This window comes from Seriola aureovittata, chromosome 10 (genome assembly GCF_021018895.1).
Source record: "Seriola aureovittata isolate HTS-2021-v1 ecotype China chromosome 10, ASM2101889v1, whole genome shotgun sequence".
Lineage (NCBI taxonomy): Eukaryota > Metazoa > Chordata > Actinopteri > Carangiformes > Carangidae > Seriola > Seriola aureovittata.
In genome coordinates, this window is record NC_079373.1 from 14,572,070 (window position 1) to 14,587,903 (window position 15,834).

Consider the following 15,834-nt stretch of genomic DNA (forward strand, 5'->3'; position numbering starts at 1 on the left):
AAGCAATTAGACATGACTTACTGACTGTGCAACTAAGCCCCTTATTTACTGTTGGTAAGCTTGTCAACCTTGGTCAGATTTATCAATGCAAATTTGGAAACTATGTCCTCGACACGAAGGCAGCCTTCTCACTTTTAACCAGCGATCGTCAATTTTGCCAGGTGAAACACAAATGCCAGATTTTATCATCTGTAGCAAGCTAGCTAACCAACGTTAGCTCCATGATGATTTGGTTGAAAACACTGTCTCTGAATTACTTTTTTTTTGTCTTGTAAAAGGAATTTTATGATTTTCTGCAAAGAGATTAAGCTAAAGCTGCATTTCCCATTTCCCAGCAGTGTTTTTAAGAATACCCCCCCCCCCCCCCCCCAGTTTCTTTATATTGTGCATGCAACTGAGCTCATGTATGTTGCTTATTTAGACAATGTGCCTCAATTGATAAATGTAATTTAGAAATGGCACAGAGGTGGTGCAATGTCCGTCTGTAGCATTCCTGCTATTCTGACTGATGGTGGTAGAAAAGCTTGAAACATAGCAATGTGCCAGCGCAGGCAGTGATGCAGAGGGCTGCAAACTATGACAATCGTGGATGTAAACAATACATTATTTAAAATAGTCAAAAAAAACAAAAAAACGCTTTATGAAGAAGGAAATTAATTCACCGCATTTGTTGGACTTCAGAGACACACAATGGATTTTAGTGAGTAAAACTGAATGTAAACATTTCTTTGGTTTGTTTCAAAGAAATTCCACGGGACACCAAGTCCATGTAGCCTGGACACTTGAATTTGCATGACACAATAAACAACATACTGTAACAAATAGATGAAGGAGGACATCACCAAAAAGCAGATGGTCCAGGAGGAACAGGACAGAATCTGCAATGTGCTATTCCGTTGATTTCAGACACTAAAGTAAATACTACAAACAGACAGCTCCTTAATCTGGAAATTAAAGAATTCAGACCTGAAAGTCATGATTCATCATCTGACACATTTTGAAGATAGTCCATTTATCTTATCAATGTTTTTTAATATTCACAAATGTTGATTGTGAATTAAATCATTTCATTGTGCAGATCCCTGGTAAGATGCAACAGCCACAGTGAAAACGTATGGGGATCCTAACTATAAATGATGTGGTGGATTTTTCCCATAACTGAATATACAAATAAAAGTCAAACTGCTTTACTTTAAGACCTAGTTGCAGTAAATGTGTGTATCTGTTCAACTGCTGGATAGAGACAGCGTTGAGATGGTTGAGAGCCTCGAGGAGCTCAGAGCAGGTGATGAGATGCTTCTGGAAAACCCAAGCTCATATCATTAAATCTAAAGCTAAGTGAGCCTCAATTAAATGAGTCCACGCCAGCCATGGTCTCTGGGGCAGAACTGTGAGTCAAGGATATCAGAAATCTCCTCCCGCACAGCTGATGGTTTTCTTGATAGCAGAGGCAAGCAACCGCCGCCTCTTTGAGTAATTTACTTCAGTTCAAGAGGCTGTCACTCAAAGACTGATAGAGAGGTTGAAGTGAGATTGATAAGAGAGTTCTTGATGTAAAACTTTGACTTCCCTGCCCTCTGCTCTCTGTTTTGTCTTTCTCGTCATTCTTTCTGGCACTTTCCTCCAATGGATTGCCTCATGATCTGCAGTAAAAGGTTTGAGCTGTGCATATGTGGTTACTATATATAACCAGTGTTCAAAGTCTCTGCGCATAAAACCACTTGCCATAAATGTTGAAACATGTATGCAAGTCATTATACCACAGGGACAACTGACGCTCCCTGGAAGGACACATGCAGTACATGCAGTCTCTATGTTAACACACACTCTCCCTTATATATGCACACTCTGTAGCTTGACGCACTAACCTCTTAGGTTGCGTATGAAGTCATCGAGGCCCATTTTGCGTTGGGGTTTGATGTTGGGCGAGTACATGTCAGTGTTGAGGAGGACCACAGCGAAGGCCAGGATGAAGATAGTGTCTGGGTTGTGAAACTGCTGCACCACATCAGGATTACACATACAGTACCTCTGGCTGTGGAGGAAAAACAGAACAATAAAGTTTGGTCCAACAAAAATCTAAAAACCAGCAGTAGTCATTCTCAGGGTTCTAGTCATTGTGCCACTTTCACTGCCATAACAGAGCTGCAGAAAATAAGACATTACATTACATAACATTGAAACTCAATATTCACAATTCAAATAACATCCTAACATGTACAGGCTGAAACATTTTCTGCTGGTAGATTCATGGATGCATCCTGGGCAAATCAAATTGCATGGCTTTATCTAAACATTCATTGTACTATTAACAAATCATGACAACAATCAATCCAACTGGATCCTGTCATTAACCAGTTGGTGGGTGAGAGCTCTGTTCAGTACATACAGACATGTGGGGCAACACAAAAATAAATATCCTCAACTGAGTGAATATGTTAATAAACTGCAGACCAGGATTTTACTGCTGGGCAGCTTTATACTAGGGTTGTTTCCAATATTTTTTCCACCCCATTTGTAATCAATCAGGGTAGACTGTATTAGAAACACCTCTAACATCTCTGTATCTTCAGGCTAGCAGAGCCAATGTACCAGAACTTAATAATGTACTCCATGACTTTGTTGTTGTGCCCAATTGCACTCCCAAATCCCCAAATTTCCCCTTAGCTTTGAACTGTGTTGAGTTTCAAAATATGAGTAGTGAGCTGGGAAAAAATCTTGGGATTTGTAGGGGTGCATTTGAGCACAATTACAAAATTGGGGAGCGCATCATTAAGAGAGATCAGTGGAGATTGTTAAAGTTATAAAGGCAATGTAGAGAATGCATCTTCTACATGTGAGACTGATTTTAAAGCAGATATCTTACCATACAAGCTGCACTGTTTTATAATCAGACTGATTGACACAAAGACTGACTCATTGTAATTTTTACTCAGATATGAGGAGCCGTCACTCAGGAGGACACAGGAGACGTTTGACAGCACAAAATGGTTCTACCCTGGGTGAGGTAACGGTGCCCAGTCTGCCTTGGAACCAGAGATGCTGCATTTGGACTTGCTTTTCTCCGCCGCTGCCCACCGGCTTCACAGAGTCTCCCTTCCACCCCTCCTTCCCCCACAGCTCCCTCCCTATCTTTCGTACTGTCGCTTGCACTTACACAGTGGGCCATTTCAGTGATGGGAGGCTTTTATCTCTGCAGCCAGGCAGGATGCAGACATGGAGAGGGCTGCTCCGCTCCAGAGGACTATGTACTTTTCAGCGCATATGCAAGTGAGAGGCCACAACTGAGACCTGCGCAACTAGAAAGTCTTTTCCCAGACCCCACACAAGATCCAAGGCCAGAGAACTCACTGGGTATCGCTCGACTGCAGACCAGTTCAGTAGCAATGCCTTTGTTTGTGGGAGAATAGAACCATCTCAGCACAAACACCCATACAGATATAATATGCACAGGCACATACATAAACACAGAAAACATGGAGGCACAAATGAGCCTGATCTGCCAACTTGATGTAACTCTGCGGCAAATTCATCAAAGACTGAAAGCAAGGCAAGATCTACTATATGTGTGTGTGTGTATATGCAAATGGACGTGTGCATGGAGGTGTGAGTGCATATGTGTGCATGTTTTAAGAGTGATAGAAAACAGTTGAGTGAATAAATAAAGAAGTAGGTGTGGTGTGTGTGTCTCTGTGTGTGTGTGTATGTGTGTGTGTGTGTGTGTGTGTGTGTGTGTGTGTGTTTGTGCTTCATTCACACATTTTCAGGCACGGTTCTCTGTCTTATGTAACCAGTTTATTTAAACACTAGCTCCCGATCTCTTATCTTTATATCTGCATATGAAAGTTGCATGCCAGCTGGCACAAATACCACTTCGTATAAAAGAACTACTCACGACAAGAGTACAACACGCTTCAAACAGATGACATAACAACTATTACGTAACAGACATGGCATCGGATGTCTGGCTGTCCCGATAAAGCCACGCTCCTTTCTGACCTATACTCGCAGCTCCAGCTACAGAGCGCGTGGTCTCGGATCGCTGATGAATTTGTAATCTGCACCCAGGGGCTCAGTGTACAACTGAGTGCGATGTGATTAACTGATGACCACAGCGGGTGTTCTGATTGGCCCAAATCAGAGGCGGGGGGGGGGGGTCATCATGACTGCTCCTTTTCTCCTCTTCTATCACCTCTTGCTTGAAGAAAGAACACACTGGTGATAGTCTATATTTTTTTGTATTATTAACAAATCCAATGAAAACCGATAATTAATTAATCCTTCCAAGTATTGCCCATGTATCCACAGCCTGCTACAGCCTATGAGCCATTTAAAACACACCAATGATGCCCTGAGTGAGCTGTTAACTTTATTATGATGAACATAGGCAAATGTATAATAATCCACTGATGAAAATAGTCCTTAACAAATCTACTATTAAGTTTTGTTTGCGTAATATTTGCTATAAAATACAGTGCCCAGCTGCTTTAGGATTGAAAAAAATTAAATTATATATTTGTGACCCATTTCTTTTGGCAATGTTGGTATTGTCGTGCTGTCCACCACTTTGGTTCAGATTAAAATATTTCAACATCTAAAATACTGCCCTCGGGATGAATTGTAATAACTTTGTTAATCCTCTGACTTTTCATCCAGGGCCATCAGGTCAAAATTGTTTTTGATCAAAGTCTGTTTATTGAAGATTTTCACAATATACAAAATACAAACAGTACACTATATCCAGTCTAATTCCAAGTATTCACCCAGCCCATCCCCCCCAGCAGACCTGCAATACTGGATTAAAGTCAGTAATTTTACACACTTGCTGAAGAGGAGAAACACGTATATAAACAAAACAAAACCAAACAGACACACAGCAACAGAGCAAGACGGAAGTTTGTATGCATTATGGAGTTATTTTTTTTGTACAAATGTCAAGAATGGCTGCCAAATTGCATTGAATCTCAGAACAGACCCTTGGAGAAAGTATCTTATCTTCTCTAGCTTGAGATATTACATAATCTGTTTGATCCGGTGTTAACACATAAGAGGAAGAGGGTCTTTCCATCTGAACTGTACGAGTTGTGTTGCCAACAAAGTGCACATGTAGCAGTTACGATTGCTTGGATGCACACCCACTGGTGCAATGCCAAATAAAGCATTAAAAGAGGACGGATCCATTGGCTCCTTAAGTATTTTAAAACAAGTCTTGAAAATTGATTGCCAGAAATGATGCAGTCTTGGACATGTCCAGAACATAATGTAATAGGTCTCCAGGAGCATGCTTACATCTGTCACATGTAGGGTATAACTCCAGTCTAATTCGAGACAGCCTAACCTTTGACCAGTGAAGTCTGTGTACTACCTTGAATTGTGCTGATGACAAATGGATGATTAGTGAATCCAGACAGAGATACTTTTCTGCCAAATTGCATCCTCTCCATTTGTCTTTAAGATGATATGAAGTTGTCAAATTATACATTTCAGAGCACAGGGATTTCAGAGCACAATAGGCCTGGAAACGAGGTGAGTCCACTTGATGTATTCTCCAATATTAGCCATTTAGGGGTATTAGAGTAATCTGTCAATCATTCAGTATGTCAGTGTCCTGATGTTGGCTGCAGAAAACAATGATGGGAATTTTTATTGCATTTATAGTCCTGGGGGCAATCTTTGGATACTACCAGGACATTTCAAGGACAGTTCCAGCCAGGAAATAAGGTACCAGTTTCAGATCTTATTTGTCTGGCCACTGCTGTCCTTTTGTGCCTCAAAGGATTTTTACTCAAAAGGAAAAATAGCATAATAAAAACCTGTTTCTGTTCAGGAGTTTGTTAGAGAAAAATCTAGACAGTCCAGGGAGTTTGGTCTCTCAAGGTCCTCTGGGTATTTAAATTAGTTTTCTTCAGCAGATACGCTCACAAATTTTAGTGACTTGAGAGCACTGACAAAATGAACAGAAACGAACTCAGGTTAAAACCTCATGAGGACCAAACGTGCACTTATATACAGTACTAATTAATTTGTGATTTTGGATTGAAATGGACACGGAACTATCCAGCACATATATGAAATACATAACAGCCTGTCATCTAGGAGAGAAAGTTGTAATATAGAGCATCAATTTTTGTGCATGCTGATTGCCTGCGGCCCAGATCTCTGTTGTGATTGGCTGACAATCAAACTCTGCTGAGTTTAGTCAAAGGTTAGAGGCAATCAGTGTAATTTGTTAATGACACAGGACTATGGTTTCATCAGAGCCAGCCGCAATGAGCTAGCAGAACCAGTTAAACACATTGTCTATACAGTCGGCCTATTAGTATGCCATTCTGGATGTGTCTGCTACCACAAGGCTGCGAGATGAGATCAGAGAAGACTTTTTTGCTTCTCTTTTATTACAAAATATGTGAGCTTGGTTATGTGTCACTGTTTTTCTGTTTTGCATAGGTGGCCACAGGCAAAAGGTCTATTCATTTTAAAAAGTTCAGAGTGCCCTTAACAACCCTGCTCAGTCATGTGATGGACTGTTGTTGTGTTAAACTGTATTAAAAAGAGAAGCCAGAGCCTGTTAGTCAGTGAGCCCTGGTTGTGAGCGAGTTGACAGTCTCACCTAAAGGCTTCGATGAGTCTCTCCACTTTCTGTGCTTCTCCCTGAACACGGACATGAGCCTGGAACTTTCTCAGGGCTTCATCGAGCTCCATGCCTGAGAAATCCATCTCATCCACAACACAACTATAAAGAGACAGACAGTGAAGAGAGAAAAAAAGAAAGCAGAGAGAGAGAAAGGAGAGTGAGATTGAGTTTAGATGTAGTGTGTCACTGTAATGAGAAGGTGAGTGTGTGTTTTTGCGTGTGCATGTGCATGTGCAACAAACTATGAGCACCCAAGTGCTGATGGCAAATCTTCCTCTTACAGTCATACTCCCATTACAGAACCACTGACCTGGAAGACGCACATAAAGACAACATGTTTGCACATGCACACACACACACACATGCACACACACACGTACTCACACACACACGCGAACGCATGCACTTTGTACAAATATCAATGGAGAAGAAAGAGTCTGACGACAGTGTGAGATAAGAGGGACGGAAAGAGAGGGATGAGAGGGTGCAATAATGAAATGCAACAAGCGAGGGGGCATGAGAGTGGTACATGAAAGGCTGAGGACAGGTTGTGGAAATGGAAGAAACACATACACAAGATTGTGCGAGGGTACGTTTACATGTGTGCGTGTCTGTGTGAAAGTGAGAGTGTGTGCGTGTGTTCAGTGCAGTGACCTATTTCTACAGTCTCTGCAACAACCTCAGCAAAAAGCCTCTCTATCCTGGATCTGTCGACACTGGTTGGATGCAAAAAGAGTGAGTGTGAAAGCATAAAGTAAACGCCTGTTGTTCATGGATGTGTGGCATTTATGCATGCAATTGCTGCATTTAAGCTGAGTGTGTATGTGTGTGTGTGTGTGTGTGTGTGTGTGTGTGTGTGTGTATGAGGTGGTTAGGTTCCAGCAGACAGTTCTCTTTTGGATATTTTAAAATACCTGAATTCATTAAAGTCTAACAAATCTCTCATTGCATATTTTATTACCTCTCATTTTTAGTAGTGAAGAACAACATGCAAAACATCCAGGGAGTCGAGGTTCACAGTTCAGTCTTGACTATTATATGTGCCTTGATTCGGTCAAAAGCTCCAGAACATCTAATAAACGGACCATGAGGTAAGATACTGTAGATTTGTTTATTTTGTTGACTTACATCTACATATACAGTGGTAATTTTATATGTGCTAATGAGGAACGTGTGATGTGGTCAAAAACACATATCCAAAACAGCTTGAGGTGAGACTGTTTAGTTAGAGATTAGTTTAGTTAGGAATTTCTCACTTTATAATAAGTAATCAAACCTGCAATCACAAAAAATGCTAATAAGCCATTGTTGAAAAGAATACAATCAATCAGTGTTAATAAGATGTAAATGAATTGATTTTGTTTCAGATGCACTACAACTTTTGATGAACTAAAGGATTCATAAAAGTGTCATAGTGGAGGAAGAATTTTTCACAAGCTGGAAACTCAAAAGATGGTTTTATTAATTTTATTTTATTGTATTTTACACATGAAGCTCAGTGACGACATCTAACACTCAGCTTGTGGAAATATCTTTTATTCATTTGCTGCATTTTGGGTTTTCTGTGGGTTCCAGCATTTTCTGGTGCTTGACCACTGCTTAACCAAAACAGCTTAAAAGACTGCATTATTAGAGAGTGGTATTGATATGATTATTTATTTTTTAACCTTTGTTAAAAAGCTAAACCGTCATCTACACAAGAACTGAGCAAACTTCATCCACTGACCTTGAATAAAGATTATTTTGTAAATCCTAAATAGATTCAATAAGCGATAAAATTGGAATTGGAATTGGAAAAGTGGATTCACCACAGGACTTGGATTTAATAAAATACTATCACAACCCAAACTCATGTGTGATGCATGTACAGTATATAGAAATAATAAGGACTCACTCGAGGACATCTCGGTTGAATTGCAGCTTGCTGTTCCCCAAGAACTCTCCAATCATCTGTCGGCTCAGGCCCTTCCTCTGCAGCAGGAAGTGAGCCACTCCGATGGCCGTGTCTGGGACAAAACCACGTGTGATCAGGAAGTGAATGCCTCGTTCTGGGTTCCTGCCCGCAGATCGCCAACAGCAGAAAAGCAGATAGTGTTAGAGTTAACAGGGTGTGTGTGATGTTTTTTTGTGCGTTCAAGCGGATAGGTGTGTGGACCTGAGTGAGAAAGAAAATGTGTAACACTGTAATTAAGAGAAAGAGTGCGTTAATGTGCGTGTGTGTGTGTGTGTGTTCGTGCATGTGTGCGTGTGAGGGACAGTGAGTGTGTGTGTATGAAGAAGAAGAGCACAAAGAGAAAGAGAGAAAGGAAGAGTGCATTCATGCAAAAAATCTGTTAGCTCTGGACTTCTGGATCAGACCCACTGTCACTGATGCATAAGAGTTCATTTACTTTAATTTGTATTAACTAATAATAAGTGCAGGCCAACCGTGGACTCTATTTATAGGCACTGAGAGGCTCTCACATTGTTCATGACCTCCTTGACTGTCTCTACTCTTCAACTGCATTTTCCCTCTTTTCTATCTCTCTCGTTCACTCTTCCTCACTTCATCTCCCAGCCCTCGCTCTACCTCTTTTTTTCACGGACATCATGACAAGATGGCACCGAAAAGGCAACTCCTCCCAACAATCACAAACACTAATGAGCAGCTGCTTAGAACAGTTTGCTGGGCTGTTGGAGATTTGTTAGACACAAACAGTGATAAGTGTACTTTGAACCCTGAGCCAGAGGGTGCAGAAATATTGTGCAGTTTGAATGTTTGTGTGTGTGTGTGTGTGTGTGTGTGTTTTGCCAGCCCACTCACACATTGAAGAGGTTGAGTCCTATACGATAGAGGCGTTTGCGGTGTGTGTCTGTGGACAGGGTTGGCGAGCGGCACGAAGCTGGATCCTGACAGCGGTCCCTGGGCAGAGAGACGACCAGGGCCTGCAGGGCCTCAGGGCTCGGTCCCCCAGGGATCTGCTGAGGATGAGTGTAGTGGTACTGCTGGTACTGGGTGTAAATCTGAGCGGGCTGCTGGTTAGACTGGGCTGAGGTGGAAGCAGAGGTAGAAGTGGAAGTGGACCCCAGTCTGTCTGAGCCGCTCTCCCCCTCTAACCCTCCTCCTCCCGAAGCTGGCACTGTGGAGCCCCTCCTGGATCCCGGATCAACCATTTCCAGCTCCTCACTGGGAGGAGGGGCAGGAAACTCTGGTTCCTCCACTGACTGGCCATCTCCACCCCCAGCCATTCCACTCAAAGAGGTCTTCCTGCTGCCCGGCTCTCCCCCACCTGCGTTGCCTATAGAGGTGGTGGTCGTGGTGGTGGTGGCAGAGGAGATGGTGTAGGAGCTATTGCTGTCGATGTGAACCGTGACATCCCTGAAGGCCATGAGAAGCGAGCTGGCACTGCGAGGCAGACAAGCGCTCTCAGCAGCTGCACGAAGTGCCCCGGGGTCCATCAGCAGCCCTTTCCCCTCTCCACCCTCCGACAAGCTCCAACCACGAAGGGCATCATCGATCGACTGGGCCAAGGAGTGCAGCTGCAAATAAGATGATTAAAAAAAAAAAAAACACTTCAAAAACATTAATCAAGTCAAGGAGTTTGATTCCAGACTGGAAAAGTTTCTGATTTCAGTGAGGTTTCTAATTAGTGACTATTTGTAAGACAAGTGGAACTACGTAAACAGTGACGGTGGCTGGCAACTGAGCAGACCATGGCATTCAAATGAGACTGCCCATCAAGCCTGAGAGGCCAGTCCATGTAGTTTAGCTAAGGCCAGGTCAAGCTGTTGCGTATCCACTCTGCGTGACAGTAGAACTGGACAAATTTACATTTTGGCTTGATGATGGCAACACCGGGAGATCACCAAAGTTACTGCAATTCATCCTGAGGGCGGCGTGAAATCTCTTCAAAATATTTTGGGAATCTGTCCAACACTTGTTCAGATATTTCCATCTGGAACAAACCCTATTACCCTATTTAGAACAAAGCTTATGCTAGATATAACATGAAATAAAAACACTCACTTGTTCAGAGAAGCAGTCCTCTAGCTGTGTGAGTGTGGGTCCAGGGGTTTGAGGTGAGGCTGTGGTTGGGGCAGAAGAGGATGCAGCTGCTGGGGCAGATGCAGGAGAAGGGGGCAGAGAGGTGGAGCGACACGGGGGAGGAGGGGGAGTTTTGGAGCGCAGAGGTATCTGTCCTCCCCCTGGATGCAGACTGTAACTGTGTCTCTGGGCTGCATTCCTGTTTCGGCCTGAAGGGCTGGGCTGGCGCAGGGAGATCCGACGAGGCAACTTGCTCTCCGACAGAGAGTTGCGGATCTTCTGGAAGTTTTTGCTGAGCTGATACTGACGGAAGGCTGTCTGGATGCGACGAGCCGCTCGCCTCGCTATGAGATGGCCTCCATACTTCTGCTCCAACTCTTCTATCTGGGGAGGGGAAGAGAGTGAGGGGGAGTGAGTTTAAATATCAAGCATGTTTACACGGCTCTGAAACTGACTGAAGAGACTGCAAAAGTGATATTGCAAAGCACAGAGCAGCCACTGAAAAATATTTATTCATCCACCAGAGGCAAACATCATGTTGCCATTTTGCGCCTGTGTCTACAAAAGATAAAAAAGAATTTTCAGCATTGCCTGAGTCAGGAAATTCACATTCACACCCTTTTTAGAAGTATCCTTTTTACTTATCTGTCCACTCGTTTAAAACCAGTGAGGGTTTATGGAATTAGAGCTAAAGTAAACATCATCTATCATTATTCAACTGCTAATACTAGCTGAAGGGCCATAGGACGGAGGATGGATAGGCTGTGACAAAGGTGCTGTTGAGAAAATGAATAGAAAAGTAAACACCCGCACAAGCCTATTTCTGTTCCGTTTGTTGGCTCAGCCCAAAATCTTAGCATCCTCCAGAATTTTCGCCCTCCTATATTTTCGGCAAGAGGGAGAGAAGGATGGGGAGTCGGAGGCGAGGGAAGAAGAGACAGAGAGGGAGAAAAGGAGGACAGCCACACATGTGCCTGGTGTGTGTCTGCAAACACAAGCATGTTCACAAAAAAGTGCATGGATGCACACAGGACGCACACAGATACACACTCACACTTGTATATATATATATTTATATATATATATATATATATATATATATATGTACACACACACACACACACACACACACACTGCAGCAGCAGCAGTGGCAACAGCAGACCCTTCAGCAGTTTGCTATGAGAAATAAAGACATCTCCAGCTGCCAGAAGCAGTTATTAGCTGTTACCATGACAACCTAGCATCTTTCGTGTTCATGTCGCTGTGGCAGTGGAGTCGCTGGTGCTCTTTTTCATAGACAGAAATAGATCTGAATGGGAATCTTTTTTCATCATGCAAGACACAATGTCAAATGATCATCCTTCACACACCTCCTCAAATTAAAACAGGTGGAAGAGTCAGCCTTCGCTCCGTCACAGAAATGCGCCTGTGGGCCCGCACACACTTTTGAAAAAAGACATACCTGTTTGTTTTTGTTCTCCAGGCTGATCTCGTACTCGCTGGGTCCCTCCCTCTTGGTCCCCTCCACTTCCTGTCCACCACCTGAGGATGTTCCATCCTCCAGGCTCAGCATCTGTCCACTGCCACGGAGATAAGAACAGAAAGCTCTCAGACCTCCACACTGACCTCCAAAACTCTGCCGTTATCGCAGTGGCAGGTCATCAACTATGCGGCGTGTGAAGAGGTTCATGAGGGAAGCAGCAGGTGGAGAGTGATGGCTGGCTGTGGTGGCTCGGGGCAAGGATGACTGAGTTTATGTGTCCAGTCCTATTTGGCCAGATTTGTGGCTCCACTGCAAGTCGTGGGAGTGAAACTCTCCATATGTGACCAGATTCAAAATACAAAAAAGTTGACACTACAGACTGTGTCCAGAATCAGTCATTTACTACTTCCCACATATTAAAAGTTCCTCTGTAGCAGGGTTGCAAGCTACAATATTTTCATTGTTTCTTAATGTCATCGAAAATTTGTTCTTATTATTTTTTATTATTATTATGTTGATCAACCAACAGAACACATATAAGATATAAAACAGAGAAAAGCAGTGAATATTTAATTAATAAATGGGAAAAAATTAATAAATGAATCAGTTATCAGAATTGTTAATGATTAATTTTCTGTTAATCAACTGATCCATCAGTTCCCAACCTTTTTCTTTATGGCAAAGCAATATCTACCTGTGTTGCATGTCTATAAGTTGTGCAGTTGTAGCAGTTCAGTCGAACACTTGCAGATTGTTTCATATGAATACTTAGAGGCCTGTAGCAGTAAAACTGAATAGCATTTCACAAAAAAATCAAAGACTGGGGAAGTTTGCAACAGTTTGCAACCCTTTCATTCACCCTGCAACATCTTTCGACTGGATCCCTGGTCGGCAACCACTGACCTAATCTATTTATTGATTCATTGTCTCAGCCTTACTTTATTGTGGGCAGTCAATGAAGTGAATTTCTGACACGTGTAAATAATCAACATTTTGTTCCTCACTGACAGGTGTAGTGTTGCATAACTGTAATTTAAACACATCTATCAAAGGAAAAGTTTAGGGATTTTAAGCGAAAAGCAGTGTACATGCTATGGAGACAGTTTTAGTTCATCATGGAATTATTTATGAAGCGATCAAAGAGACCTCTGTTAGGCATTGTCAGTTTCATACCATGGAAATAACAAGTACTATATATATCCACAAACGAACTCATCACTCAACAATCTGCTCCTAGACCGAACCAATTAGAGTGCTGGATATCACTGTCTGATATTGTGGAATATGGACCAAATGGTTGAAAGAATGTGTGAGACACTGCAGTAGGTAACAAATAGAAAAGTGATTTTGAACTTGAAGTTGAAAGACTGTCCCTTCAAATTTGGATCTGCACTCCTGTATGGTCATTTGGCACACCAACAATCTCCCACCAGATGTTTTGCTATAAAATCAGTGCTGATCTTGTGCATGAAACTACAAATAGCTTGTGTGTTTCCATGGCAATGACATCATTTGGATGAACATTTCGGTGGCAACTGTGATGAAAAGTATAACTGCCTGAGTCTGCTTCTTAGAAATAAAAATGACTATTTTCCATTTTCTGCTGCTTGGATTACAGTATAAGAGGAGGAAACGTCTGTGACGGCATGTAGGAGTTCAGAAGCACTGGAAGCAATTCAAGACAATAACAGACAGGCTATCATATCCTCAAAGTCGAGCTTGATTTGAAGAAACAATAGAATAATCAAAACTGACTCAACAGATATTAAAGAAATAATTATTCCAGTAATACAGAAGAAGCTTGAAGCAAAAGCACAATAAAATTTTTTCTTTAAATCTGACCTGAAATGTCTGTCTCCCAGAGCTCACTGCCCCATCCTCCTCTTATAATGCCAGGGCCTGTCCACAGACCCAACAATGTTCGTTTGCATGACAGCATGATCAAAATTCTGTGAAAGCCATGTGAGGCTTACTAAAGCAGACTACTGCCATGACACAGCAGAAAGTGCCCTTTCACTGTATATTCAGATTTTCCAGTTACCCAAATTAAGCTTTCTTCATCATTTCAAGTGGCCAGTTTGTCTAGCAAATCATCTCACCACTACTAAATGGGAGAAACCCCTGACATTCAAAACCCTTTATTCAGCCAAACTGGTCCCAAAATGCTCTGATATAGAGTATAGAAGTATAGAGGTAAAATCATGCCCTAAGAGGTTTCATAATGGTGTGCAATTATGAGTGTGTGTGTGTGTGTGTGTGTGTGTGTGTGTGTGTGTGTGTGTGTGTGTGTGTGTGTGTGTGTGTATGTGTGCTTGTACAATCTTTCCTCCATCCGGATAATGCTTACTCCAATAATTTTTTACACGAAAGGGACTAAACAGGACTGGGGAGAATAAAAAGCCTGCTCATGATTAAATAATGAGTGCATCACTTAAGTTCCTCTTTGTTTTCTTTGATTGCTGTGAAAGCAACTATTCTGCGTCCCGAGCCAAGAATCGGTCATATCTTTAAATGAGATAAAGTTGGAGGAAATGGGGAAAGAAAAGAGAGTGGAACCAGAGGAAAGGCCGCGATAGAAGCGGAGGGAAGAAACAGGAAGATGTGTTGGTGTGTGCATGCTGGAGGCTGTCTCTATCAGAAACTCTATTAAAACACTGCCATGCCCCAGTGCTGCATCAGAATACATTAGAGCACATCAGAATACATTAGAGGATTTAAAAGCAAGAGTTGAGGTATTAATGCATCTGGACAGCAAAAGCCTCTATAATGATATGGGCGCTATACACTCCCTCTATCTCTCTATTTCTAATACACACCCCCCACACTAAGCACACACTAAGCACACACTAAGCACACACGCCTGCTCTGCCTGAACGTGTGACGTCATGGTGACAGAGAAATGAACATCTGTCAAATCGCATCACTCAAGGTCCCATAGAAACCCACAGTACTGTACAGCCAGGGGAGAAACGTGCACACACAAAGGCTGAGTATAGAGGAAAGAAAAGGCACAGCAGGTTATAGGCTGGAGGCGGATCTCATGACATCTCTTGGGAGATTTGATTCAGCGGATGACAGTTAGTGTGTAAAGGTGGTGCAGGTTTGCAGCCACCAGGCAAACACAACTTTATATGATGATAATAATGAGCTACGGTGTTACACGGCTCCTCTACATCTCATCATCTCAGCTGGCTGTCCACTGCCGCTGTGCCATTAGCCCATCCAATCAGGACTATGTGGGTGTAGGAGTTAAGTCATCAGATCAGAGAGAAGAGAGAGATTCCAGACAGACAGATGGTGATATTAATAAAAACAGAATGAGAGAGAGACTTGATAAGGAGGGATGAGATAGAAATAATTGAAGAGAGATGATTAAGAAAGACAAAGTCTTCCAACAGACAGATAAATAATGAGTAGAGATGCATACAGAAATAAACAACACAAGGGGGAAGGATATTACAGTAGATGAAGAGACAGAAAAAGTAGACATGACTGCAAAAGACTGGATTTAGAAACAGAGTACAGAAGATTAAACGATGGGAGAAACTCTGGAGGAGGGAGGGCAAATCATTGAGAAACATGACAAAATCAGCTTTTCAAAGTTGAAAACGGGGCACTGCTCATTTAAACATCCTCAATTGAAATGTCATTCATTCACATGCCCCCCTGTACACACACACACACGCACACACA

General features: G+C 42.4%; 1 protein-coding gene across 3 annotated transcripts in view; it reads right to left on the minus strand.

Annotated features, from left to right (window-relative positions):
• The window catches only part of iqsec3b (IQ motif and Sec7 domain ArfGEF 3b), a 29,290-nt gene that overhangs the window by 6,855 nt on the left and 6,601 nt on the right, over positions 1–15,834 (minus strand). For all 3 annotated transcript variants that reach the window (XR_008828926.1, XM_056388157.1, XM_056388158.1), the window contains exons 3-8: positions 12,121–12,238; positions 10,641–11,042; positions 9,438–10,153; positions 8,529–8,690; positions 6,611–6,733; positions 1,869–2,035 (exon numbers count right to left, since the gene is read on the minus strand). Coding sequence is in view for 2 of the 3 variants with exons in the window: in XM_056388157.1 (XP_056244132.1) it covers positions 1,869–2,035; positions 6,611–6,733; positions 8,529–8,690; positions 9,438–10,153; positions 10,641–11,042; positions 12,121–12,238 (1,688 nt within the window). In the remaining variant the exon portion in view is untranslated. The remainder of the gene's footprint in view (positions 1–1,868; positions 2,036–6,610; positions 6,734–8,528; positions 8,691–9,437; positions 10,154–10,640; positions 11,043–12,120; positions 12,239–15,834) is intronic.